Source organism: Cyrtonyx montezumae, unplaced genomic scaffold (genome assembly GCF_038088225.1).
Source record: "Cyrtonyx montezumae isolate F1298 unplaced genomic scaffold, pur_monq_1.0 scaffold_18, whole genome shotgun sequence".
NCBI classification, from domain to species: domain Eukaryota; kingdom Metazoa; phylum Chordata; class Aves; order Galliformes; family Odontophoridae; genus Cyrtonyx; species Cyrtonyx montezumae.
In genome coordinates, this window is record NW_027071914.1 from 7986172 (window position 1) to 8013624 (window position 27453).

Below are 27453 nucleotides of genomic sequence, written 5' to 3' on the forward strand. Positions count from 1 at the left end.
CCAGTGAAGAAATACCTTTGTGCAGGGCCGTGAGGGCCGGGATTTGGGTGTCCCCAGGCGCCGGGCGCTCCCGTCCCTCTGCACCTCACAGCTCAGAGGCGATGGAGAGAGGAGCAACTTCTTCAGCTGCAACGAGAAGTGTTGAGAGAGCGTGTTGGCATGGCAGCTCTGCCAACAAGCACCGCGCGGGCCTGCAGGCTGCACCCAGTGCTGAGCACCCAGTGCAGGGGAAGGAGGCAGGAGGGGTCTCACACCTCCCAGTGCCTGTGTCCCCATGCCCAGGAGCAGCACAGGGGCAGTGGGGATGCGGGGCAGGGACAGGGGAATTTGCTTCCCAGAATCATCCCTGCTCCAACCACGTGGGAGCTGTCATAGCGTTCCATGCCGCACTCCATCAGCTCTGTCCTTTGGTGACAGAGTCCATATTTACATGGTGACTGATCTGGGACCGTCTTGGGTACTCCCCAAAGCTCATTCAGCTGTAACACCCAGAGTGAGGCCCTGGCTCATTCATGAGCTCACAAAGCACTGTGCAGATGTAACCCCGATGTGTTGGGCTGAGGCTCTTCCCCAGTGCACATCCTCCAGAGACTCCACTGCAATCCCGAGTGTGGTCGGAGCAGGGTTCTCCTGAGGATGCACACAGCTCTGACAGCCAGGTTAGCAAAACACTTCTGCTCAAAAACTTTTTTTTGGTCAGGAAAAAAAAAAACATTGCACCCAGCAACAACAGCATTTTGTGCTGCACTCGGAGGCAACAGTGGCTCAGCACAGGGCAACCACATGGGCTCCACAGGACATGCATCTGGGGTGCCCTGAGAGGGGCTCTGGGATTCTGGGGGGTGATAGGAACGGGGGGTGCCCAGGTCAGGGCATAAGCTGGAGCTTCAGGTGTGCAGCTCCTGTCGGTGGAAGCAACCAGCACCTTCTCCCTTCCCCTGCAACGTATACATCCTATATATACACATACATATTGTGTGTGATATATACACCCACCTGCGCGCGGGGCCGTGGGAGGTGGAAATGCGCGCTCTCACCACTGGATGTCACTCCTCCCCACCAGACAGCGGGGCTGGGGTACCCCGGGCAGGGCTGGGGGCCTGGGGGGGCTGTGAGCCATGGAGGGAGTGGGACAGGTGCCCCCATCCCCGCGGACTTCCCAGGAATGGCAGAGGTTTGCAGTGAAATGCTGCAGAGGGCCGGGATATGGGGAGCAGGGCTGAGCCTGGCAGTGCATGGACAAGGAGAGACGCTCCGTTTCCAGGCTATAAGGACTGAGGAATCACAGCCCCGGGGTGAAGGAGGCATGGAAGGGTTGCACCCACCCGCTGCAAGCTGAGGGCAGCGCTCATGCTCAGGCTAAGTCCCCTCTGTCCCTCATTAGAGAGCAGCAGGAGCCTGGTCCTGGGGACGCAGGGTGGGCCTCGGGGCTGCGATGTGAAGGAGCCCCAGGCAGCCCCACAGCCTCGCCTGGCGTTAACAGGGGCTGTGGGTCTCACTGTGCCACCCCCCAACCTCGTGACACCCTGTGTGTGGCACCCACCTCCCGCCCCCCCTCCCCTTAAATAGATACTGGAACATACACAGCAGCACCCAGCTTGTTCCCGTGAGGATGGCGATGGAGGTGACAGCAATGATGCAGAACATGTATACGTATACAATACAAGTATATGCTTTGGTATTGACGGTTAAAGAGAGTTTTAAGCCTAGAATGAAAAAATTCAGACCTTTGCTTCCTATCATACCCATGCAGCCGGCTTATCAGGGGCTCATCCAAATCCACCTTAAACAGTAGGAAGTGGGTTCTTACTAGAGACAGCTCATCAACCTCGGGGGCCGGGGGTGGCTCCCCAGTGACCGGGGCGGCGGGTTTGGGGGAGGGGGCAGGCGAAGTGTAGGCATGGTTGAGCGTGTCCCCCTCTTCCACAGATGGGAAGGCAGCCAGGCCCACGTCATCTCCCTGTATATCATCCAATGACTCGGTGAGGGCCGCCAGCAGCGCTTCGTTCTCGCTGTCTATTATCTGAAAGGATCAGGGAGAGGGGTTCAGGCACCTTTTGGTCCTCCTCCATAACATCCTTAAACATAAACCATACTCCACAAGAAGCAAACGTAAAATTAGAATGGGGACAAAGTCAGGCTCATGAGGAGGACTGCTGCTTGCACACAGCCTCCCTCGCTCCTCTCTTCTTGTTTGAAAATTAAATATCTTTTGTTCCATGCCCTAACCTTGCTCACAGTTACTAGATCAGGCTCCAGGGAAAGGCAGCAGGATACTCCATTTTTGGCTCCGTTTCTTTTCCTCCTGCTATTGGCACAAGACTGCAGCGCACACGAGTTCAGTGGGATACATTTCATCACGCTCCGCTGTGCCTCACGGGCCTGTCTTTTGCGTTTCTTTTCTGTTTATCTTTTCCCCAGGAAGTTCAGCGGAAAATATGCATCTCGTGATGAAGGTCCGTCAGCAGGACTGGACCACTTTCAAGCACAGCATCAGCACAGCACCAAAGCCAGAGGGCTGTTATTATGGCCAGGATGGAAAATATTGGGGCTTTTTTTGTTGTTGTTCCTTTTCTTTAAGAACAAATCCTCCTTCTTCCCCAAAAGTGACCCTCTGTAGGTGACCTAGCCAAGCTGGCCTCCACGTCAAGGGTCTGGGGATGCACAGGAGGGTACTGCAGCCCTGGGAGGGTGGGCACATCCAGGCCACGGCACGGGAGGAGGGAGAGTTTTGGTAAAGGCAGCTCTGGCATCTCCTCGTTAGCCTTACTCTGCGTGCTCCATTTACAGATAGCATGCCAATTAATGGGAGCACTAATCAGCTGGGGAGGGGATATTAATAGCGGTTCCACCGCACCCTCCCCCCCTTTTCCACATACCCTGCATTCCCCACACCTCTGCCTTTGGGTCCCTGGTGCCTGACCGTCACCCAGCATGAGCCACACAAACAGAACTGCCTCCAGTAGATGAAGGTATGTGTCCCCATGTCCCTGAGTCCCCTAGGTACCTGGAGGAGCTCGGAGTCGTCGGTGCTGTACTGGCTGGACTCGGTCTCAGAGTGCTCCGTACACCACTGCAGCTCACTGAAGCAGCCGGCCGAGTCAAAGTCGCTGGCATCCAGCTGGGACAAATCGATCTCGGGGAAGTCGGAGTAGAAGTGCTCCTCACCGGACACCTCATACTGGGGAGAGAGGAGAGTGGTGGTGAGCATGCACATCCGGGGTTTTGTTGGGGTCCCCACAAGTGTCACCTCCTCTCAAACACATTACTCAGACTTCAACGGTGGAGTTTTGAAATGAAATGGAAGTGCTGGGCATGTGTCCAGCCCAGATGGGCAGAGCCTGGTGTGTGGCAGCCAGCAGCACAGCCCCTGGTGCCTTCAGTGATGCATGGCCGGCACCCAGGGCTCATCCTGCTGCCCCAGCAATAACAGAGGGAGGTGAGAGCCGTGGGCACACACACGTGCAACACACAGGGCAGGGCTCTGCAGGGAGGCTTTGCACCACTTACGCCGTCCCCATTCCTGCTGCGTGGCAGCACAGCACTCCCTGGGGAGGTGCACACCCCACGGCACTGCAACGAGGGCCCCTTGGGCTCCTTGCTCGTGCAGTAAGGGAAAAGCAGCACAGAGATCATCACCATCTGAATGCATGTGGGGCGACCAGAGCTCTAGGAACCGAGTTAAAAATATCCACCGAATCACCATACGCAGCTGAGACCTGCCCTGCTCCCACCTGGCTCCTTGCTGCCTGCACGGGGCTGCGCCCACCTGCCCTACTCCCACTGCCTGTCCCCAGCAAAACACGGGGCTCCAGCCCAGGGTGAAAGGTCTGCACGCATTGCCCCAGCATTGGCTGCCCGGGGGGAGTTTTCTGGTGATGAGGGAAACAAGTTTGTTTACACAGCAAATGGATTTCGAAGAAGGCAAACATGTGAGCACGTGAGAGAGGCAGAAAAACACGGTGGCCTCCACTTGTGCGGTGCTGACGGGCTCTGCTCCACCACGCAGCAGGGGGACAGGGATCTCAAACTGAGTTGCACGAAGGGCAGAGGCAGTGCTTCTGTCTTCCTCATCTTCTGCAACATCTCTGGCTCCCCCTTCTCCCTAAATCTTCCCATGGGAACACAGGCAAAGGGCTTTATTTTTAGAAAAGGCATACACACATATATATACGTGTGTGTATGTTCAATTAAAAATAGCAAAGCAGACAAATTCTCCTGCTCCTTTTGATATGCCACAAGGGAAAAGTTGTTGGTGCTGAGATCACAAGGAGCAGCTGACACCAGTGCTTGGGACGTCTTTTGATCAACTCCGCAGATGTGACACGTCCCCGTTGGCAACAGGGCTGGGTAAAAATAAACTCCTGCAATCCAATGCCACGGAGCTGCCCCGTGCAGGCACCCAGAGATGGGCACTTGGTGCCCTGCATTGCAGTGACCCCAGGCAGCACCCGCAGAGGATGCTCCTGGACTCCCAGCTCCCATACGGGTGAGCAGTGCCCCAAAGCCCTGCACCCCAGCAGGGTACCCCTGTGCCAGGCCATGTGCCAGACTTACAGCAGGAGGGGTCTCTTCAGGTCAGGAACACAAGTGGGGAGTGTGAGTTGGTGCTGGTGTGGTACCAGAGGGGTACCAGTGTAGTGCTGCTGTGGGCATGGGACCTCATCTGCTCCAGCTCTCCCTTTTCCCATCCTTTCCATTTCCTGCTGCCTTGGGAGAGGAGTGAACTTTTGTTCTAATTTTACTTGGGAGTTTGTAGGAAGATCAGCCATGGGTTCTTGGTGTGCAGCCAGCAAACACCCATGGAGATGTGCTCAAAAATTCAGAGGCATCCTCCAGCCGGGACACCTGGCCTGTGTGCACTGCTGTGTGGCTGCAGCCAGAGCTGCAGGGAGCAATGTGATGTCCAACCCATCCTGCAGCAGGAACAGCTCCAGGGTGGCCCCATGCCACAGCCCTCTGGGGACACAAAGCCAGAGCAGGGCCTGACTGGGAGACATGCACGGACCCACACGCTGGAGCTTTGTGCTCACTTTGTGTGTTTGTGCAGAGCTGTCCGTGCCAAGGAGCCCTGCACTGTGCTGTAGGGATACCTGGGCTCCAGGAGCTACCTACTTCCTGTCCCCAGCATCCCTGTGTACCATGGCTGAGCTAGGGGGAGTGACAGCATGAGGGACAGCCTCCCAGGGACATCCAGAGGTCACCGCGGTGATGGCTCTGTCCTGGAGCCCTGCTCTGCCTAGGCCTTTCCCAAGGAAGTACAGTGCAGCTTCTTCCAAGCAATGAACCCCGCCCAGCTCCATCCTGCTCTGTGCCTTTGACAGGGAGCAATTGCCTGAGCAGTGGCAGCAGGGAGGCAGGGACAGCCACCTTGTGTCCCCTCGTGGCTGGGGTCTGCCTGGGAGCTGGGGCAGCTGCTGGCCAGAGTCATCTCTGAGCGGACCTCGCTGAGCTCAGCCAGGTGCAAACGCTGGCATGGGGACAGCAGTCCCCAGTCAGGGGATCTGCAGCTTTTTCTCCTGCTTTGGAGCAGCACCAACTTCAGTGCAGGCATTTGTGAGGATTTATCTGCTAAGAAAGGAGCCCAGCTGTATTTCAAATATTGGCTTAACAAGATGGGAAATGTTTTTTCTTCTCTTTCAATGTGAACTTGGGCTCCTCGGGCTTGACAGTGAGTGTTGTCACAGCCCGGCTGGGGCTGTCAGCAAGCAGGGGGTTCTCCCATGCATGGCACCAGCGAGTCCATGCCCGCAGCTCAGGGACAGTGCTGAGGCAGTGCAGGCCCTTATCTTGCAGCCTCCTGCCTGCAGGCCCTTGAAGTCATGGCCAAGCACTGTGCAGCACGGCTCAGGGCACAGCGGGCACGCCGTGCCCGTGTTCAGCGGTGCTGCACAAGCACAAGGCTCTGAAGTCTGCCGGCGCGGATGGGGCACGGCAGCCTCTCCACGGCTTAATCCCGGTTAAGCTGGAAGGGCAGATCTGCACTGCCACTTGCACACATGTCCCCAGGACGCTGTGCAATTGGCTTGTCACTCACACGCCACTTTGCTGCTCTCTGTGTCTAATGAACAAAAAAAGGAAGGAAAGAGGGGGCTTCCCGGGGAGGGTGAAGGAAGGGGCCGGAGGCTGTGCCCTCACAGGAGTGGGGCTGTGACTCACTGCTGCTCCATACCCACTGCTAAGTGCCTGCTCAGGGCATTAAGGGATAAACACACATCCACACACACACACGGGAGACAGAGCTCCAAATTAGCCCGTGGCATCCCAGCTGCGAGGCGAGAAAATCCAGAGCCCCACAGGCTGCTGCTGCACAGCCCTGCTGCGGGTGGGAACACTGCACGATGAGCTCTGAAAAAGAAAGAAGCACTTGGGGCAGGGGTTTGGAGAGAGCCGTCCACGCTTATCAGGGAAATCCGTAATTACAGACTGCTGGAAATGGGGATTATGGCCATGCGGGCGGCAGACACTGTGTGATTGTTCCAGCCAGGGAAAGGGAGCGGGGCCTGCAGCACTGGTGCCATCGCCGCCATCCTGGTGCCCCACAGGGGTGGACTGTACCCTGGGTGCCCCTGCAGTCGGCGCCTGCCCGTCCCAGAGCTGTCACCGCAGGGCAGTGCCAGCTCCCACCCCGCTCCCCGATAACAGCATGGCAAGGGGTGGCTGCCCCCAGTGCCAGGAGGGGGGCACGGGATGGTGGAGGAGAGAGCTATAAATAAGAGTAAACACAGCGAGGAGGCACCTGGCCAGCGCTGTGAAGGTCACCGGAGCGCGTGCCACAGATAAGCAGCCCCCCTCCCCACTGGCATTTGACAAAATGTCATCGAAGGAGCGGTGCAGTGTCGGGTTGTGCCGCCTCCTGGCCCCCCCATCCCCGTTATTTATAGCCCCCGCAGCACTGGGGCAACTGCCACCCCTCCTGCAGAGCTGCAGGGCTGCAGCACTGTGGCCTGCCCTGCTGCAGTGCTGTGTTTGGGGGGAGAGGTGCACAGAGAGCTGATAGCTGCCAGGCTCTGCACAGGCATGGGGTTAGGAGAATTTGCCCTCTGCACTCTCTTTTGTTTTCAATTGGTACTGATTTGTTTTAATGATTCAGCCCAGCCAGAAGAAAAAACAGTGCTATCATTTAAACTTGGACAAAGCAAACATCAGGCTGGGCCTTCCTTCCTTCCTCAGAAACAGCCTCTGTTTGCCTGCACTGCTGCAGCATGGGGCAGCCCTGGCCACAGTGCAGACCTTGCACAGCTCCACGCACAGCTCCATGCAGACAAGCAGCACAGCCGAGCAGTGCAGGCAGCACGTGGAGCTGCTCAAGGTCTGAGGCACAGCCATAGCCGAAAGCACGATGAAAGTGTTCTCATTCACTGACTTTTGTCTTACATTAGAAGGGTATAATTAAGATCAACCACAAGATGCGAGTAATAGGAAATATTAAACATTAACTACAAACAATAAACATGAACTTGCCAGGATATCTTTGATACGGCGCAAAGATGGAATAAATTGCACTAAACTATCCTTGAGTCACAGCATGGACCCAGAATAAAGGAGCCTGAGATGGTGTGATAATGCCCTGAGTAAACAAAGGTGTACTGGAACATTTTAAACAAAGGTGTGCCGAGTTTAGGAAGGAGGGCAGCAGCAGAGTGCCTACACGGCAGGTTGTGGAGCTGCATTCTAACACTACCCACCACTGTCTGTGTGAGCTCTGTGTTGCAGTTGTGCTGGGCACTGCCATGGTGGCCTGGGTCTTGTCCCAAATGGTGCCCAGAGGGGCAGGGAGCAGCAGAGGGGCAGGCAGGCAGCCCCTAGCACAGAGGTCCCCCCCCAGCACAGGCTGCGCTGTGGGATGGGGCTGGCGCCTGACTCAGTGGGGAGCTGACCATTAGCCAGCCTGCTGTCACCAAAATTCCCCACGGCGGCAACTCCTGGCTCAAGAAAGGACAGGATGAGCCGGCGATTATTTTCAGACCTTCCTCTTGCCACGCTGTGGGTGCTGGCAGCCACATGACAGCTGTGGTGGGGTGGCTGTGGGGCAAGAGGGTATTGTCACAGCACTTGTAAACCTCCCCCAGCCACACCAGCTCCAGCCTGCGGCACTGGAACCCATCAGCCTCACCCGGGGACCTGCACAGAGGCTTTTGGGGTGTAATGGGAAACAACAGGGAGAGGTACTTAGAAAACATCTCCTGCAGGCACTGTCACCCCCTAGTCCTTAACAAGTGCAGCCCTGGAGACCATGAGCTTTTGCAAAGGGCAATGGTCCTGCCGCCAGGTTGGCACTGAAGCATCCGCGCCCATATGGGGCCGTTGGCACCACGAGGAAGCAGAGCACTGACTTAGTGCTAATCAGGGAGAGGCGGGAGTTGAGATGGAGAAGGTTCAAGCCCAGGTTAAGAAGGCGCAAGAAGGATCTTTCCGCATTAGCCTGAGCTCTGAGCAGGTCCGACCACACCATGCCACTGCCATGGGCACACTCAGCGTGACACTGCGGTCAGGGCATTCAGCACCAAAACCAACCCAGTATGACCTCCACCAGGGCCTTATCTCCTGCTGGCCACCAGAATCCCCTCTGGGTGAGGAGAGGAGGAGGGGATTGCATTATTTTTTGCCCTTCTTGCTCTGTCCACAGGCTCCAAGATGTCTGCATCCTCCCAGCACACTCACCTACATGCACTGCAAGCCTCATTTATCACAGTCAGGATCCTGATTCCCTCCTTCCCTTTGCCCAGCCAGGATCCCGATTCCCTCCTTCCCTTTGCCCAGGTATGCTAAGTGCTGTGTCCCCATGCATGCCATGGTCCATCCCGGCCTCTGGGAGCATGTTCTGGGGGTGAGCAGGGACCCAGGCAATGCACTGTGCTCTCCCTGCTCCTTCTGCACTTCAGGAGAGCCTCACTGTGCCCAGCTCCCACATGGAAAACAAAGCTTTCGCAAGGTGTCCAAGGATGAAAACCACTGTGGAAATGGCAAAACTACTTCGATCTCTCCACACCTCCCAGCAGGCCTGCTCCTTCATGCCTGGGCCCATATCCCTGCGGGGGTGGCAGCAGCAGCCATGCCCAGCCCTCCTGCCTGGCTCCAGCACCTCCTGCTGCAGGCAGCACTGCCCGTGCTGGCTCCTGCCTGCTGCCCTGCAGGATGCAGGGACACGTTGGAATAGTTCCAATGGTTAGAGTCGGGAAACTGAGGCGTGGCAAGGCAAGATCTGTTACAGGACTCGTGTCCCATGACTGGCAGCTGTGAACGTGGCTCTGCAGGGTGATGGTCAACACCTCTGGGCCAGCTGTGGCATACCAGCACCACTCAGCTGCACTTTCCCTGGCACAAGGTGCTTCACACGGGGATTTCCCACAGCCACACCAACAAACACAACGTGAAGCTTTCCTCATGGCCACGCTGGAGCTGGTGTCCCAGCAGCAGGCAGGAATCCCACCTGGCCAATTGGCTGCCTGGCATCTGGGCTCTGCTGGGAGCTGCAGGGGTAGCAGGGTGCTGAGGCTGGTGCCACTGGCCTGGCTGCTCCAACAAAGGGGTGGGCTCTCCCTTCTCTTCCCCCCAAAACTGACTCACCCCAGAATGAAAGTGCTCTGAGATCTGCTGATAGAAAAATCCCTCTGAGGGCAAAATGCTCATTTAGGAGTAAATGCAAATGAAAGCGATCACACACAAACACAAAGCTTCACACTCTGGAAAATTACCCCCTGCAAGGGACCACACCTTTCCCTTTCCCAAAACCCCAGCCCAAGAGGCACCGATGGGCGCGCAGGGAGCTGCACACCTGGGTGGGGCCTGGCCGCTCCCCACTGCAGCTGCTGGGGGCTGCTGGGGGGGCTGGGGATGCTGGGGGGACTGGTGAGGGCTGCTGGGGGCTGGCAGGGGCTTCTAGGGGGGTTCCCTGCCTGCCATGGGTGAAGTCCATCACTGCTGGTGCCCAAAGCAGACATGCCCCTGCCCATTGTCCCACTAAATGTCCTGACACCACCGTGTCTGCTCCCAAGCGGTCCCTTTCCCATTTTTGACCCCTGATCAGCATCAGAGCTGAGCATCCCCTACCCCACATCTCCACGGCAAAACTCGCAGGGGTTAAGCCAACTGCTCCATGTGCCACCTTCATAAACTCTGAGCGGTCCCAGCACCTGGCAGCGTTCCCCAGTCATGTGAGCAGCTCCAGTTACCCGGCCCCGCCGCCTCTGTTCCTCTGTTTTATCCGATCCATCTCCCGCGCAAAGGAGGCCATCCGTCCCCACACTGCCTCTGCTCCAATGTTACTGCAGGGGCAGCACTGCGGCTCCGGCCTTGCACCTCGCACAGACCCTGCACACTCTACGGGTAAAGCTTCAAACCCCTATGATGCTTGAGGCAGGTGAAGGACCCCCGCACCCTGCAGCCCCTCAGGCGCCAGCAGCCTGAACACAGCTCCCCATTATGGGTGCCCGGGTGGAGCTGCTCGTCCCCAGCCCCAGCTGCGCTGTGCAGGCTTATGCAAGCAGCAATGAGAGCCACTTCAACTAGTTGGACTGCTGCCTCGTGGTCAGGTGCCTTCCTCCTCCTCCTCCTCCCCAAAGGCCTCGGGTGGGCAGCTGCCTCCATCCCTGCTCCCAGGAGGCTCCGGCCCCCAGCTTGGTGTGCTCTTATCTCCCACATGCTGCCAGGAGGCAGTGAGATGCAGCTGTGAAGCAGCGCCGTCAGCGAGTTTCACAGTCCTTGAGGTGTCCTCAAGTGTCCCAGTGCTGCCGGTGCAGAGTGCACCACAGGCAACTGGAGAAAAGGTTATCCATGTGCAACTGGCACTGGCATGGCACTGCCAAAGCACCGGCACGTGAAGCTGGGAGCAGAGAGTTCAGGAGGGACAGGACCCAGCGTGGGTAGAGCAGCTGCTCCAAACAACCTCTGCAGCATTGCAAAACGGAGGAAAAATCCACGATGTGAGCACAGTGCACCATTATGCAAATCACATCCCACCCATCCCGGCACCAATCGCACACTGCCAGGGATGGCAGCGGACCTGGAGCAGCCTGGCTGTGTGAGGACCTTCCAGCTTTGCACAACACTCCTTGCATTTGAGGATTGCAGGAACTCCTCGTGAGTCTGCAAGGCCCTGGCTGCAGCTGGGAAATTCCCCTGGCCACTCACAACAGCTTGGGGGAGTAGCTTCCATGCAACAAAATCAGGCTTTTGCCAAAACCAAAGTGCCTCAAGCCAGTGCCTGTCCCAGGCTCCACAGGATGCTCTGCTCTGCAAATCCCTTGCAGTGCCAGGCCCTGAAGTGCTGGTGCCGGTGCTCTTGGTGCTGGGGTGCTCTGCCAGCTGCTGCTGCATGTCCTTGATGAGCTTTTCTGCAAAGGTGGCATCAAGCAGGAGCGGGGAAACCTGCCTGCAATGAATAGTAAAATCTGCTGGCAACACTGTGACGCTTCTCCAGACGCTGTGCCTAAATATAGACTGCTCATTTGTTACCGTGCCTGCTGCTGGATTTAGTGTGAGGAGCCAGGGTGCTGCATGAGGCTGCCCTGCTGCCACCAGAGCTCTGCCAGTGCTGCAATGGGATCAAGGTGACAGTGGCACTGCCCCAGAGCCAGGCACAGCACCCTACTGAGCTCAGGTGTCTGTGACACAGCCACAAAGGGCCACCGAGGAGAAAGCGGGGACATTTCTGTGTGATGCTGTGCAGGCAGTGGGATGGAAGTGCTGGTCCTGGATGGGAGGGATGCACTGTGCAGCACAGGTTGGTCATTGGCTGTCAGCTCTCCCTGCTGCGCAGGACCCAGCGGGCAGCAGGTGCAGCACTGCAGAAGGAGCCTCAGTCACGCTGCACTGTCTGAAGGAGCAGGTGGGCAGCACTGAGCTCAGAAGGCACGGCTGCAGCACATGAGGGATGGGGCTGGCAATACCCTGTGTGCTCTGTCCAAGCAGACCCAGCTCGGGTTCAGATCCAGCCCAGGAGCAATGCTGATGCCTGCGCTGGGTTTTTAAAAATGCCTCTGCAACTCAAAGAGCCCCTGGAGAGCAGCAGCAGTACCCAGGACACCGGTGCAGGATGTCAACCCAGTCCCAGAATGCAGAGAGCTGTACTGCCTGCAGCCAGGGATGGAGCCAGCACAGCCAGAGATGGATCATGCACAGTCAGGGATGGAGCCAGGACTGCCAGGGATGCCAGCACTCATTCTGGCTGCAATCACTGTCTGCCCGGGGCTATGGGTGAGCAGACATCCATGGTAAACATTCAGCTCACATCAGGCTTTGCTCCACTGTTGCACTTTCCTGAGGGAAGGAGATGTGCCCCAAAATCTGCTGGGGATTCATATCCTTCTCGACGCCTTGCCAAAATTCTCTTGAGAGATGCAGCTCACTGATAGGATATCGGGTGGTGCCGGGAAGAGATGGATACTCAGGAAAAGAAGCAAAATGGGTAAAAAAATTTAGGGATACACTGAAAATCTGCCCCAGCTGGGTCGAGGCAGTGCTGGCTGCATGCAGCAGCCTCCTCCTCTGCTCTTGGCACTGAGTCCCATTGAGACGGGGCCAAGGAGGACGGGAACTCCAGGCATCCTGTGCTGCCGACCGGGTCACGCTGGGACACCTGCTCCTGGGGCATCTCCGCCAGCACCACCGGCACAGCTGCACCCCTACCCCGTGTCTGCAGAGCTGGCCAGGGGCACACGGCCAGAGGAAGCAGCCTCACAGCCTCAGTTTCCCCACCTCCACCCCATGAGCTTGGGGCAGCAGTGGTGGCAGAATGGCCAGAGCATAGCCAGTAAGTGCAGGACTGCTTTCCAGGTATGGGGACATGGGAACAGGATGGTGAGTCTGTCTTGCAGCCTGTGCACCCAGCACACTCCTCCTCACCCTGAAATCCACATTCTGGGGTGAATCCAACCCTGCTGCATTTGCAGCAAAAGTAGTGCCTGAGCCATTGCTCACAGCACCAGAAAGCTGCTGGGCTCCCCCAGTCCTCCCATCACATACCTTCTGTCACACACCTCCCATCACACACCCATTGCATGCCTCCCATCCCACACCCTCTTCCCTCCCTCCCTTGGTGGCCCGGCTCAAGCCCCCAGACGCAGGAAAACTCACAGCCCAGGATGTCCCCACATGGGGACAGGAAGGATGAATCACACAGCTCACACAGGAATCTGAAAAAGCCTTCAGGTTCCACCTGGGGACCAGAAGCAGGGATATACTTTGGCCCTCCTTGCTCAGTCTTACAACATTCTAAACAAACTCATAGCACGGTTCATTTTGTGAGACTGCAGGAGGACCTGAAGCCATCAGATTTTTCCTGCATGCCTCACTTGGGGTAAGGGTGCAGTTTAAGTGCTCCATTTCTCAGCCATACCTCACAGATGGCAGAAGTCCATCTTCTGAGGGAGAATGGATGCTGGGAAGTGAGTCCACACAAGAGGCGAATGGCTTACAGGGCCAGGAGAACAAGGAAATGTTCCATTGCCTTCCCAGGCTTCTCCTCCTGCCCACGCCCAGGGAACATCCCGAGCACAGCATTGCAGCAACCTGAGAAAGCCAAAAAATGGGGCAGCATTGCCAGAGCAGCAAAGCAAGGACGAAGCTGGGAGCTGCTGCCCTGCCCCAGTGCCTTTCTCCCACTTCCCCCAGCTCACGGGGCACAGACCCGCGTGCTGCTGCTGGTATTTGGGTAGCAGGCCACCATGCACTGGTGACACAGAGCCAGCAGCAGCTGAAAAACACAGCCTTAAAATAAGAGCTGGCAGCAGGCAGACTCAGCTTGGCATCGACTGAGAGACACGTTAGAGGCAGGAATGGGGACGCATCCGGTGTCTCCCTGAAAGAGAGCAGCACCTGGGTCCTGCAGCACGGGGCTCCCACCTGTGCGCTTCACCTCAACTCTCGATCAGTGGATGGATGTGCCCTGGCCCCAGCACCGTGCCCCCTGGAGCAGGTTTGCTGTGAAAGGCTCCAGAAGCTTCCTGCTGCCCGCACTGCTGGGGGCCAGGAGGGGAGCGCAGCTGCAGCACGGCCACATCTGTCCATCCATCTGTCCATCAGCAGCACATGCTCCAGCCGCTCTCCCACAGCCACAAGCAAACACTCCAGGACGCTTTAGGTCGCAGTGTGGTAGCTCCAAGCCTGTCCCCAGGCTGTCCCCTTCCTGCTGCCACCCACCCTCTGGAGCAGCCCTGGCTGCCTTCTCTGGGACCTCTTTCTGCACCTAAAGAGCTCCCAGTGCCAGCAGTGCCTCAGTTTCCCCTCCAGTCCCTAAGAACAGGGCCCTTGACCCCACAGGAGGATGCCACCAGCTCCTGCCAAGGGATTGCAGGTCCCACACGCTGCCATGCCCGACAGCCGGCTGGCATCCATCTTGGCTGCTGGCAGGGACCAAGCGCCGTCCTGGAGAAACCTCGGCAAACCTCGCACCCCGTGCTGCTGCAGGCAGCCCCTCGCCATGGCCACGGCCACGGGCACAGCCCCACGGGGCGCGCAGTGGGAGTGGCATGGGGCAGCCAGTGCGGGGACAACCAAAGATGGAAAGGAGCAGGACAGAGCGGGAGCTGCCGGCACATACTGTAAAAGGAGCGGGAATGGGGACTGCAGGGCTCGAGCTCAGCAGCTTTAAGATGGCTGTGAAGCAGAGAGAAGGAGGAGAAGGAGGAGGAGGAGGAGGAAGTTAACCCTCCCAGCACCGTGCTAGTGCTGGGGCACTGTGATAAGCAGCGTGTTTCCCAACACCAGATGCAGCAGGGTGCTCCCGACTCCCATCCAACAAATTGCACCTGGCTGTGCTGTTGGGCCCTGGGAGATGCTGCCCTAAGGATGGACCACTGGGAGGAGAAGGAAGAGGAAGATGAGGAGGAGGAGAAGAAGGAGGTGGAGGCAGAGGCGGAGGAGGAGGCAGCAGCACAAAGCAAGTGCCCGAAAGATGACACCACAGCGGTGCCCCCCATGGATCAGTATCCACAGCAGCAGCACTCCCCAGACACTGGCTGCTCTACCCCTTGTGCTGCCCCAGGAAAGCAGCCCCCAGTGCCCACGGAAGGCTGTGGGGGCACAGGTGGGGGACCAGGGTTTGGGGTAGCTCAGCTGCACCCTTGGTGCACCCACTTGGCCAATGCACCAGTGGGCAGCAAGGCCACGTGGCCGCTCAGCTGCCCTCCTCATTAAGCACAGGCGTAATGCTTTCCTGCTGATTTTTTTCCTTCACAAACATCAGCCTTGGCCCTCCCTGTGTTTTATTGTTGGATTCATCAAATCTTCAAGAACCCAAGAGTGGTGATTGTAGGACCAGAGGTAGCAAGCACTTAAGTGCAACTTCCTTTCTTTGAAATGTTTATTGGTCATTGACGTCAAGTAATTATTGAGAATTATTAATTAAGAAAGCATTTAAGAGCATTGCTTTTGTTGAGGTTTTGTCCTTACAATTAGTTTATCAGCCAACAGAAGAAAGCATTGGCCTTTCCAGTTGCTTGGAGTGAAGCAAAGCTCCTATAATTAATTTCCTTTTCCTCAGCAAGCGCTTTGCTCTGACCCACCCTGGGGACGTGCCTTTCCCCAGGTGTGCCAGCCCTGCCAGCTCGGTGCTCAGAGCCAAAGGACCCCAGGGAGGCTGCTGGATGGGAACACCATGTCCCTTCCACTTGGCAAGGGCAGCTGCACATGAGAAGCGGCTCTTTTCGGGAAAACACCCCAGCTCCACCAAAGGGCTGCTTCCTTATTCCCTACTCAGGCTGCTCCCACTGGGGACAAATCCTGCCCCAGAAGTGTCAGCCATTCCCCGACCCGCGGTGTCCCACTCAGCAAGTGGGTCAGCTAAATATAAATGGAACAGCCCGAGCAGCTTCAGCACCAGGCACCTTCTCGCCTTGCATCATCGCCACCCTAGAAATGATGGTCCTGACACGGGGCCTGGCTCAGCTCGCCCTGTGGCCGACACAAAGTGCTGTCATGTTACCAGAGGCACCGCTGAGATCTCTCCTTAAAGCAGACACCTCAGGCTTCCAGGTTGGCCAAGGCAGCCACCATGGGATGAGGGACCAGGTGGGACCAACGTCCTTTGGACAGGTGCTCCCAAGAGTCGGTAGCTGCAAACTACGCGCACACCCTGCACAGAACAGGCCCGCAGGAGGGAGATTTCCATTTATCAAAAACAGCTGCCCAAGCTGCTCGCTGAGCACACACAGAGTGAGCTCAAACCCCATTATTAAGGCTTGGCAGCACACCGCCAAGCCCGCGGCATAGGCATGCCCATCCACAAAGAGCATGTGGGTTTGGCTGGTAGGGCTGCACCAAGAGCATGGTACATCACTGCATAAGGCTGGAAGGGTGCAGCCTGCCTTCTGGGCAGCTGGGCAGTGCAGACCCCGTGGGCTCAGCTTGTTCCAATTCTAAGGCATTGCCTTCCCGAGTACAAGCTGCCCACTGCCCCTCTCCTTCCTCCCCAGCTGCACTTTGCTGGCTTCCTCAACCCGCTAAGCCCAGTTCCATGGCTGGGGCCAAGGGATGCAGTGCCAAGAAGGGGTAGTGCCAAAGGGACCCACCACTCAGCTGGGAGAAAGCACTCTGCAGCCTCTGGTTGTCTGCAGTCGAACATCTCCAGCCCTTCCCCCAGGCCCAAAGGGTTGATTATTAGGGAAAAGTGCTTGAAAGAGGCAGCTCATTAAAAGTAGGAACAGATTAGCCCAGGAACCAAGGAACTCTGCGGTTGTGGAGTTCAAGAACAGGACAAAGCCGCCCTTCCCTTGCAGGCACTGTACGACTCTGCCTCAAAGCATTGGGTTGAATGGCACAGCCCAGCAAAGCCCTGTGCCCTCTCAGGGTCTGCAGGAGCTTGGAGGTGGATGAAGGCAGGAGCAGAGCTTGAAAGCAATGAGAACACGCCCTGAAATGCGAGTGGAAAATGTCTGCTCCAGCCCAGACAGTCAAGCTGCGGCACTGCCTCCTCCGCGCACCACGCATGGTCCCAGCACTGCTGCAGGCCCCCAGAGGGGATGCTCCAGGGAGGAAGCCTTTGGGGTGACGTGGGAGGAGAGGCAAAGGCAAGCAGAGTTCACAGCTGGGGCCACCAGAGAGAAATGAACCCTGGAAAAGAATCCTGCACCGTTTCCCACTGCAGGGAGGGCTTTGCAGGCGGTCTCCCATGAACCACTGGGGAGCGGCAGCAGCGCAGGACCTGGCAGCAGGGTGAGACTTCCATGGGCCCCACACTGCCCTGAGCCACGGGGCTGCACAGTGAGGAGTTGGGGCTGTGCAATCACCGCTGTGAAGGAGGTGGAACAGCGCTGCTAAAGATAACTTTGTGCAAAGGTGCTATTAATAGTGATACTATAGGGGGGTTTGATGCTTTTCTCCGTGTGTTCTGCAAGGCTTTCCCCCGGGACTGATGGAACAGGCACTGCCGCAACTCCAGGGAAGTGATGCTGGATGGCAGAGCCCAGCAGCACAGCAGAGCCTTGGAGGCACAAGGACAGGCAGTGAGGGCAGCAGCCAGCCTGCCACCTGCCATGGCCGCGGGGCCTGGGCCGGCTGCAGGATCCCACACGGGAGCTGCCGCTGCGCTGGTTTCCATGGTAACTTCAGCACTCGGCGCAAGATGGAGATGACGGGATCAGCAGGGAAAGTAACCGAGTGGAGCTGGCATCCTCCATCTGCGGCACAGCCTCACTAGCCTGAGAGCCTCCGGGCATCTGGGTCCCCCTCACGCCGGCTACGGTTGTCCCTGTGCCACCGCTCCCTTCCTGACAGCCAGCATCATCCTGACCGTGCACACGGCTGGTGCTGGGACCCAGAGAGGCTTTGCCACTCTTGGTGGCTGCAGGGCCAGACCACCTCAGAGCACAGCCCAGCCCAGCCTGCACAGCCTGGCACGGGGGCCAGCACAGCAGCAGCACATGGCCCTCCAGCTACAGGAGGCCAACCAACCCAAAAAGTGATGTCAGCACTTCTCGGGGGTCCCCGGTCAAGTTGCTGTGCATGGTGGCCACATTCCAAGCCCTGGAGTGGAGACAGGGAGGGTGGGAGCCACATCCCTCCTCCACCAGGTTCCCACCACCTCCTCCTGCCCACACAGGACCCTGCAGCGCGGCCCTTCCGCACAGCGCTGCAATTAGCCTCGCTGACCCCTGAAATCCTCAGCCTCGCTAAGCAGCCATGCATTAAATCCCAGATCCAAGAGTGGAAATAGACTTCGTAAAAGGCTTATGGCCCTATTTATTACATTTTACGCATGACGGAGTCCGACAGCGCAGCGGCGGTGCTGCGGTCGGCGCTGGCTCTGCCCGCACGCTGCGACAGACGGACAGACGGACCGGGAGCGGACGGCCGAGCCCTGGCGGGTGTCTGCTCCTGGCTGGCATTGAGTTGCCAGCTGAGTGCTCCAGCAGACGTGGGCAGGCAGGGATATCGATCTAGATGAAAGCTAACACTGCTCTCAGGGATGGGTAACCGTATCTGCTGCACATTTGTATTCTTCAGAGCAGGGCGCGATGGTTTCAGCCATCTGCCGGAGCAGCTCCGGGATCCTGGGGACGCTCCGGGCCCTGCGCCTGGCTGTGTGCTGCATGTGCAGCCTCTGCCTCCTCCATTTCACCTCCACGTTATCAGGGCCCAATGCAGCATGTAGATGAGGAGGTCATCTCTGCTGAGAGTGATGCGGCCTTGTGTGAATCGAGATACAGCAGCAGGTCCCAGAGCCACACTCAGCACTCAGATCCTGTCCCCACACGCGGCCCTGCCAAACACGTGGGACCAGTGGTGATGTCTGACGGACCATTCTGCCATGTGCCATGCAGTCGGTGCCACCAGGTGCAGGGAAGGACACCAGCAGGACCTGGTGAGGTCAGCCCTAACAAGGAGAAATGCGCTTCTCAGAGCCGTTTCGGCTTGCCATTTCAAAGGAGCAGATCACACGTCTTTCATTAAACAAGCTCAGGACTTAAATGTGTGCAGTGCCCCAGTCACCTAAGGACAGAAGGACCTTTGCTCTTCTTCCCTTCCCGCTGCCCAGCCCCATGTCACGTTTGCTGGCTCTGCTCCAGCAGCCCTGAGTTATCACCCCCAGTGCCAGCCCCCTTCGTGGCACAGGACCTGAAGGTTTTGCCTGCAGCCATAAGCTTTGCTCCACGTGGTTTGGAATCTGGCTCTTTCCTTCAAGGGAAGCAAACAAACAGCGTGTTTGGGCATAGATGGACTCTCACCTCAAAAGGCAGTGAGACATCGAAATAAAAACCTACCGCTTGGATCCAGTGGAGTGCCTGCTTCCCCCCAACCCCAGGAGGGCTCTGCAGTGCCCAGGAAGCTGTGAGCCATGGCCAGGCAACAGACATGGAGGTCACCATGAGAGGTCTGAGCTTCCCCCTGCACCCATCCACAAAGGTCCCAGCCCCTGTGCTGCGCTCTCAGGCTAATCCTCCCACAACAGCGGCAGCTATATTTAGGTATCAAAATGAGACAGAGCGGCTGCTTCCAAAAAGAGTTAGTTTGGGTTACATAAATACAGAGGGAAAGTTAAAAGGACCTTAGACTGTCATAAGTGAGCAGCAGAGCCGGGGATGGCCCCCGCTCCCCTGTGACCTGCCTTCACTTTCTGCTGGACTTGGGGCTGTGCTATCCAGCAGTGATGGGCAGCTTGGCTTTGGTGGCAACACAGGGGAAGTGGCTGGGATGAGGGAAGCCCCTGCCCCAGGACAGGGCCCTGGCTGCCACGTTACCAAGTGGCACCTCACCATGTCCTGAAGAGCACCTTGCCACATCCTTGAGTGGCACCTCTCCATGCCAGTACAGCTGCTCAGCCCCAGCCCTGCAACAGGTCACCAGGGCAGGCAGCCATCCCCATGGGCAGCACAGCAAGAGCCAGCAGCAGAGAAGAGGCACCCTGAGCACTGCAGATGCAGCAGCAAACCAACCGAGCAGCTCCAGCCCTCCTTGTCTGTGCTTGCCCCAGCAGCTCCCCCCGACCTCCCACCCTGCTCGGCTGCTGGCTTCCTTCCTCTTGCACTGACTTCCATATCCCGAAGCTTCTGCCCAGCGAGGAGGAGACACACGTGCACGAGCGTGTCCCACACACCCACTGCTTCTCATTCCAGCCCATGGGGATAAAGGGTGGGGGCTCCTGGGGTCTGTGTGCTGCAGTCACACAAAAAGCAGCCTCCACGCCAGCGCTGTCTGGTAGCATGCATAGCAGGAGGTTTTGCACCAAATTGCTTTCATTTTCAAAACAAAAATATAAACAGGCATACATGCTGCTTCCTAAAAGGACATGACAGCAAAAAAAAAAAAAAAAAAGCACAAAAAAAAAAAAGGCTCTAACACCATCCAGCCTTTCAGACTGAGAAAACCACAGAGTTTTCATAAGGTCTGAGTTCTGTTATCTGAGTAATAGGCTTTAGTACCAAAAAATGATGTACCAGTCTCCTGTTGAGGCCCAAATATACACAGAAACTTCCTTTTCAAGAAATGCAGTTGCAATTTTTTCTTTTCATTATTAGAGTGGTTAGGTCGTGACTACCTGTGTGCATGCCTACTCACAGGGAACAGGCTGCTGGCTGCTTTAAAGCTTCAGCTCCAGCTCTGCAGAGCCATGGGGCTCATGCTGCTCCAGGGAAGGTTTAAAATCCTTCTAGCCCCACGGTGCTGAGTGTGCCCAGGAGCCACACACCGCTGCTGGGCAGGCTGCAGGGATGAGGCAGGGAAGCAGCTAAGCATTGCGGTTTGAAGAGAGCCGGCAGCAAGGCAAAATGTCATTAGCTTTGAGCGAAGGGCCATGAAAGTCACAAAGATTTGCACTGAAGCTGTGAAAGTCCTGGGAAATCAGGACACAGGCTACAGCTGGAATGAAGTTCACCATGGGTGCCAGGTGGGCAACCTCTGCAGGGAGGAAAGGGCACGGCCAGCTGCGCCTGCACAACGCACAGCCCCACTCTGCCTCCAGCTCCTGGCACTGAGATCAGGCAAAGAATCACCCCTTGGGGTGGGATCCCCTCACACAGTCTGCAACACCCACCTTTGTAGCACAGGGACAGGGGAGCACGTGCTTTGCATGGAGAACATGCAAGGAAATGCATACAAGGAAATCCACAGCAGCAATGTCCTGTTTGGTGCACAGGTGACACCGCTGCCACGTGTGATGCTCACGGGGCAGAAGGAAAGCCAGTGACAGTTGTGTGAGTGTTATGCTTCACACCTGTGGCTTGCTGCTGACACCCAAGTGTGCATCCGGTCAGCACTGCAGCTGCAGCCAGGGCTGCTCCCTGCCCTGCCCCTGCCCCTGTGCACACACAGCGTCACAGCATCCTCCTACTGCAGCACTTCCTGACAGACCCCACAGCCACGCTTGCATTTTCTTGAGAAAAAAGCAACATACATTGCTCCCACCGACCCAGCTGGGCTAACAGCAAAGTGAGGACTCAGCAAACAGTCTGCAGGCTGGGCACCACAGAGCGTGCTGCCTGTGCCCTGCACCGCTGCCCGCATCCTGACTGTGCTCAAGCTCTGCTCTAGCTGCACCACAGGACGGCCAGATCCCCAGCTGTCACTTGCAGGAGCTGAAACGCACAGCCCCATCCGGGCAGGAGAAACGTGCTGAGTGGTGGCCAGGCTCCCCGCTGGATGTGCCCCTCCCAGCAAACACTGCTCAGCTGCCTCTGCCACTGTGCAGACCCCTCCTTGCCAGAACGCTCTCTCCTCTCCCCTGCATCTCCCCCTGCCACAGGATTTCCTTGCTCTTGATGTGCGCGAAAATTAGGAAATGAGGACTCCTCAGGGACTGGGTGGGGGAAGCAGCTTTTGGAACATGAGAGGGGGGAAAGGATGACACCCCCCACCCCCCATCTGCCCGGACCCTCTGTGCTCCCACAGCCCGCCCGAACAATGGCCAGGAAGCGAAGCGACAGCAGCAAGGAACTTTCTGCAAACTGAATCGGGAGCAGAGGTGGCTGCCGAGCAGCGCTGGCTCAGCAGAAGGGGCTGCCTCAGCCCTGCCGCTGCAGGCGGCCAGCTCATGGCGCAGAAGCAGCACAGAGGAAGAATTCAGAAAATGCATCGCAGTAAAGATACCGCTGCTCTGCAATCGTATTCACCACGAGAGCTCCAGGCACTCGTTTCATCCTCAGCCACCTCAGCACAAAAACATCCATATCAAGCATGTGCCACTGCGTGCCGCGGACACACAGAAGCGTCACATCAGCCCTCGAGGCCACCTGTGTTCTTTCCCTCTGCAGCCCCCAGCCCACGGATTCCCCTCTGGTCTGTGCTGGAGGGGAAGCACTGTGTGGCTCCTCACCAGGCGACCAGCTGCAGAGGGATGGGGAAGTAGGAAGCTCTGCGCCACTTCAGCAGGGTCTTTGTGGTGCTCCCACAGCACGCTGTGCGCAGCTGCATCCTACCTGCAGAGCTGCTCCGTCCAGGTACAGGGCACTGGGGAGGAGCCTGGCACCCAGCGCCTGCGGCTTTGTCTCAGGACAGTGAGAAGTGAGATAAGCAAAGCATTTTCTCTAAGCCCCAGACATCTGCCCAGGAGCCAAGAGTGATCAAAGGTTAAGCCTGGCCACCGGATGGGGCCTTTGCACACAGCCCCTGAGCCCCACCAGTCTCGCACCCCCACCAGCCAATACACAAGGCACGGCACTGAGAGCTGATGGGGGTTTTCAGCTCTTATACAGCCAAAGCAGAGCTCTCTAGCTTTTATTTTTCCTTGTCTTAAGGAATGTGTTCGATGCAACAGTCTGCAGCTCAGGGCTGCGCGCTGCCTTTGCTGCGGTGCCACACGAGGACAGAACTGCTGGCACTGCAAGCACTGCCAGATCCATGCAAAGTCCGCGGCGTTTCCTGGAAGCTCCCATTACATGCATATATATATATATAAAATGCAATAAATAAATAATAATTAGTGCAATTCCATGGCCGGAGCTCAGGAAAAGCGCTGAAGAGCAGAACTGCTGAGCGATAAGTGAAAAACGCCCTGGCCGGACCATTACCTGGGTGGCACAGCAGTGTGGCTGCCTCCCAAAGTAGGTCAGCTCACCCCACCTGACCATCTGCGCCATTAACTTCAACCTTTAGTCTTTGGCTCGTGACAACCACGATCGGCACCCGCATCCCTTTGCACGTGGTGCAAGCAGCAGGGCATTCCCTTGCCTGCATTCTCCCGCTCTTGGGGTGCAGGATGCCCCAGCCCATCTCCCCATGCAGGCAGCGTGCAAAATTCCTCCTCTGCTAAATCGCTTTCGTTCTGCCAAACCATCACGAGAAATGAAAGCCTGCACGGGGTTGCCATGGAGCGGGGCTCAGCCGCAGAGCGGGGGCTGAAGCGGATTCCTCTGACAAACGCAGGCTCCTCTTTGCCCCACCACAGGGAAAGCCCCAAGTGGCACAGCCTCACAGGTGTCCACGTCCCTCACCCTGCACGAAGCAAAGAGGGGGTTTTGGGAGAGGAAGGGCATCCTGTGGCCCCAGGACATTTTTCATTTTCAACTGACAGCGCTTAAGTGCGGGAGCAAGCAGAGTTTCTAACTACAAAGAGGCTTTTGACATTGGAAAGGTTAATGTGGGAGAGAAATCAGTCTCTTTCACAAAGCTCCCTTTGGTAGAGGCACGAGGTTAAGACCTTAATTATTCACCTGTTGGAGAGGTGCCTTTCCATTACAGCATGGAGCAGGGAGGGATGTGCAGGCAGGTGGAGGGAAGGGTCCTGCTGGGGCTCAAAGCCAGGGCTGAGAGCAGGCAGGCTGCACACAGCTCTCATGATGGCCAGCCCTCCTCCCCCTGCACTCTGTCTCCCCCATACCTGAAGCTGCAATGCACACAGCTGCAGGCATGCAGTGTTTGCAAGCAAACCACTGCTGATGGCCTCATCTGCACACATCTGTGCCACAGCCCCGCAGCATTCAGCAAGGTGAGAGCATCTCCATCGTCAGCCCTGCGACCTGAACCGCAGGGACAGCTTTGGCAGAGCCCGGGGCTGCCTCCACCACCCAGAGCCCAACACACACACAAAGCACAATATTGGGCTGCTCAGCGAGGACTGTCAGAAATTAGGGACACACGTTCACTGCACTTCTACCAATACCAATCCACCTGATGCTCAGCCACGAGCTCCAGCGTGCTCTCTGCGCTCACCAATGGATTAAGCTGTTAGCGGGAGGCTGAGAAGTTAAAGAGGGAATACAGCATTTCAGCTCACATGATCTTGGAGCATCTCTCCAAGCAGCAGCATGTTGTTATCATTTTTCCCTGCTGCACTTTGCTGGGGGGTTTTAAACAAATCGAAGCCATAGGAGCACAGTGCTCCTGCTTCGTGCGGGGATGCTGAGGCCCGTGCTCCCCGCGGAGCCACAAGGATGCCACTTTCCATTGCCTGCGGCGGTGGATTTGCACAAGATGGATCAAATGGGCCCGTTTTGAGTTGCTGCAGAACAAAATCACTTTCTCGTTGTTGTTAGAAAGGAAAGGGGATGGCAGGAGAAAGGCACGTACGGAGTGAGAAACCCTGATTTTCTCTCTGTAGCAATGCAGGTTGCATGTGAATCATAGCTGTCCTCAATATGTAAATAGAGGTTCGCAGGCAACCTCAGCACAAGCCCATATAACAAAGGGATGGATGCAAATACCCACGTTAAACCTTCACTGTGCATCTCCCCGGAGCCCTCCCGAGGGTTCACTGTCACAGAGCACTCATCACCAACACTGAGCCACTCCTCACCCGAAACCCACTGCCAAGGACGGAGTGTGGAGAGGCTGTAGGGGAAGAGTCAGAGTTCCTCAAGATTTCCACGAAGGAAACGGGTAATTTTCATGGTCTCACGGCCTCCTGACATCGTAGCCTCTTAGGATAATCTGATCCCGTGCCGAAGCGCGGGGGACAGTGCAGAAGCAGCTTTCGGGCTTCATTGAGCAGCCAGCACCCAGTTGTAAGCAGGGCTGTACAGTAGTAGTGGGGAGGGACATCCGCGGGAGCGTGGGGCCCGCCTCCGGCTCCAGTTCTGGAGAAAGCATGTGACAGCAGCAGGAGCCGCCACTGCAGTTTCATCAGAGGGTAAGGTACACGCGCAGCACACACTTACAACTCACTCCTTCCCTAAGCAAATGTATGCAAATCAACGCCGAGGGGGTTGGGGGGGGGGCTTCATTTTTTTTCTTCCCTGTCTTTCTTTCCTTCTGTTTTCACACCCTTCCACGCACGCAGGGGACGGAGGGGAAGTGCAACATTTGTCGCGGGCTGCGCATCGCAGCTGGGACCTGCGGCAGAGCCGTTTGCTGCCCGTAACATTATATGCCCTGCAGACGTCAGACCAGCACTGACCCCACGTGTGCATGCACAGCACTCCCTCCAACAGCACACGGGGGGGGGGGAAGAGGGCTCAAGCACAGCAGTCTTATTTCACGAGATGCCATAAAAACGGTCTTATTTCATCACAGGCCATTTCACGGTCCCAAATTCTGCAGGGGATGTTCACAACATGGTGGTTTTGCACCAGGGAAGGATGACAATCATCAGGGTTTCCTTTTTTTCTCCCCTTAACAGTTCCTTTTCGGGAAGAAAAAAAAACCAAAAACCAACAAGAAACCATTCCTAGATTGAGATGTCAAACGCTGACCAGAACAGCAAAACGAAGCAGCCCTTCAGACGCATGCTGCAATCACACGAGCTCTTCGCTCGGAGCTAAAGCCACAGAGCACGCAGCGTACTGCCGGGAAGCAGAGCCAGGAACTTTCACCTGCCTAGAGAGCAGCTGAGCTGCTGGGAGCTGCAGCAGCACTTCAGGGGACGACACCCTCCAAAACCTGCCTCCTTCCTCCAAGCCAGCATTTCCCCCAGCAATAATAAATCCATCCAAATCAGAGAACTCAAACTGCTTACAAAACCACCTCGGCCCACTTCTCACCCTCCCTGACCCTTCTGCTGTAATCAGCCTGTCATCGGCTCTTCGTTAAGAGCCGGAGCTGCCACCCGCTGCTCTGCCCCCAGCAAAGCGCCCGCGTCCCACGGCAGGCAGGAGCACGCGGGGCGGGCACCGGGACCACATCCATCTAGCTGGTGGCAGGACCTGCCTGGTTCTGTCTGGCACACGCACCGGGGGCAAATCTGATTTACCAAGTCCTGAGAGCTTGTTTGTTTGGAACCCAAACAGCGGGATTAGTCCCCGTGTGTCCCGTTCTCCCCCCACGCACACACACACACTCACACACACACACACACACACACACACACACACACACACACACACACACACACACGACGTATTCCTGCTGTCTGCAGTCCCAGAGCTAAACTGGTGAGAGAGCATGGGTTGGGATGAACCCGCTCGCTTCACAATCGAAGCTATTTTGTAATCTGGGGTTATGAAAGTGAAGGGCTGGAGGGATGATATATAACTACAGAAAACTCTTCCCACTTGCACCGGCCTCATCATTCCGGCTGTGAAATGTGCGGTGGTGCTCCAGATCGGCCACGGCTCCCACTGCCGCCCGGATTATTGTATAGTGCCTCTCTTCCACCCCCCAAAATGGAAAAGCATGCGAGCCCTATAGCGAGCACGGCTCGCTCTCGTGATTGTGCGGGAGCTGCCAAGGAGCCTTAATCTGATTTTAATACCCAGCTCCGTGCAGGAGGGAGCCGATCCAGATTTCGGAGCCGCCGGTTCGCAGCACGAAGCCCCCTCTCCCAACACCCCCCCCCCCCATCCCCCAGATCCCAGCCCGTATGCGTGCAACTGACGCTCGGCATGACTCATCCCGCAGCTCTTATCGCCCCCACCGCGCAGCCCCCCGCAGCGTGCCCCCCTCCCGCGGCCGGCGGGGCTGCAGCGCGGCTCTCCCCTCGCCCCACGCGCGCGGGGACGTGGGAGCCGGGGCGGCCGGGAGTCCACGTGCGAGTGGTGCTGAAAGCGGGGGCCGGAGCCGCCGCGGTGCGGCGCGGGGGCTGCACTGCCCCGCAGACCCCCTCCCCTAAAATCTCCCCCGCTCAGCCGGCAGTGCGGCTCCTCCGGGGGCTCGCACCGCTCCGCGTCGGCTCCGTGCGCTCCGCACCGCCGCCCTCCCCACCTGGCTGTCAGCGAGGTAGTTGAAGACGAAGGAGGAGAGCGCCTCGTCGAGCAGGGTTCCGCAGTCCGGCCCCGGCTCCGCCATCTTCCACCTCCGGCTGGGGCTGAGGCGGCACCGAGCATGCAGCAGGCGCGGCGGCGAGGAGCCGGGCGGCCGGCGGGGCGGAGCCGGGAGCAGCCCCCGCCCGCCGGCTGCGGGAGCCGGGGAAGGGGTGGGGAGGGGGGTGGGCAGTGGGAGTTGGGGGGGGGGGGGACAGCACTGCGCTGCCCCGCAGGGGAACCCGCGGAGCTGTGCGTGGGGCAGCGCTGCGCCGGGAGGCTCTGAGCGGCACCGCCCGCGGGGGACGTCCCGTGGGGGTTGGATGGGGGTCCCGGGCAGGAGAGCCGCACCGGGGGACAGAGAGCGGGGAGTAAAGAGAGGCGGGAGGTTTTCCGGCCGCCTTCG

General features: G+C 57.6%; 1 protein-coding gene across 2 annotated transcripts in view; it reads right to left on the minus strand.

Annotated features, from left to right (window-relative positions):
* PPARGC1B (PPARG coactivator 1 beta) overlaps positions 1–27098 on the minus strand; it is a 36254-nt gene extending 9156 nt beyond the window's left edge. For both annotated transcript variants that reach the window (XM_065734522.1, XM_065734521.1), the window contains exons 1-4: positions 27010–27098; positions 3008–3181; positions 1811–2023; positions 16–126 (exon numbers count right to left, since the gene is read on the minus strand). In XM_065734522.1, coding sequence (XP_065590594.1) covers positions 16–126; positions 1811–2023; positions 3008–3181; positions 27010–27093 — 582 coding nt within the window. In that variant the 5' untranslated portion in view covers positions 27094–27098. The remainder of the gene's footprint in view (positions 1–15; positions 127–1810; positions 2024–3007; positions 3182–27009) is intronic.
* Positions 27099–27453: the final 355 nt, after the last annotated feature.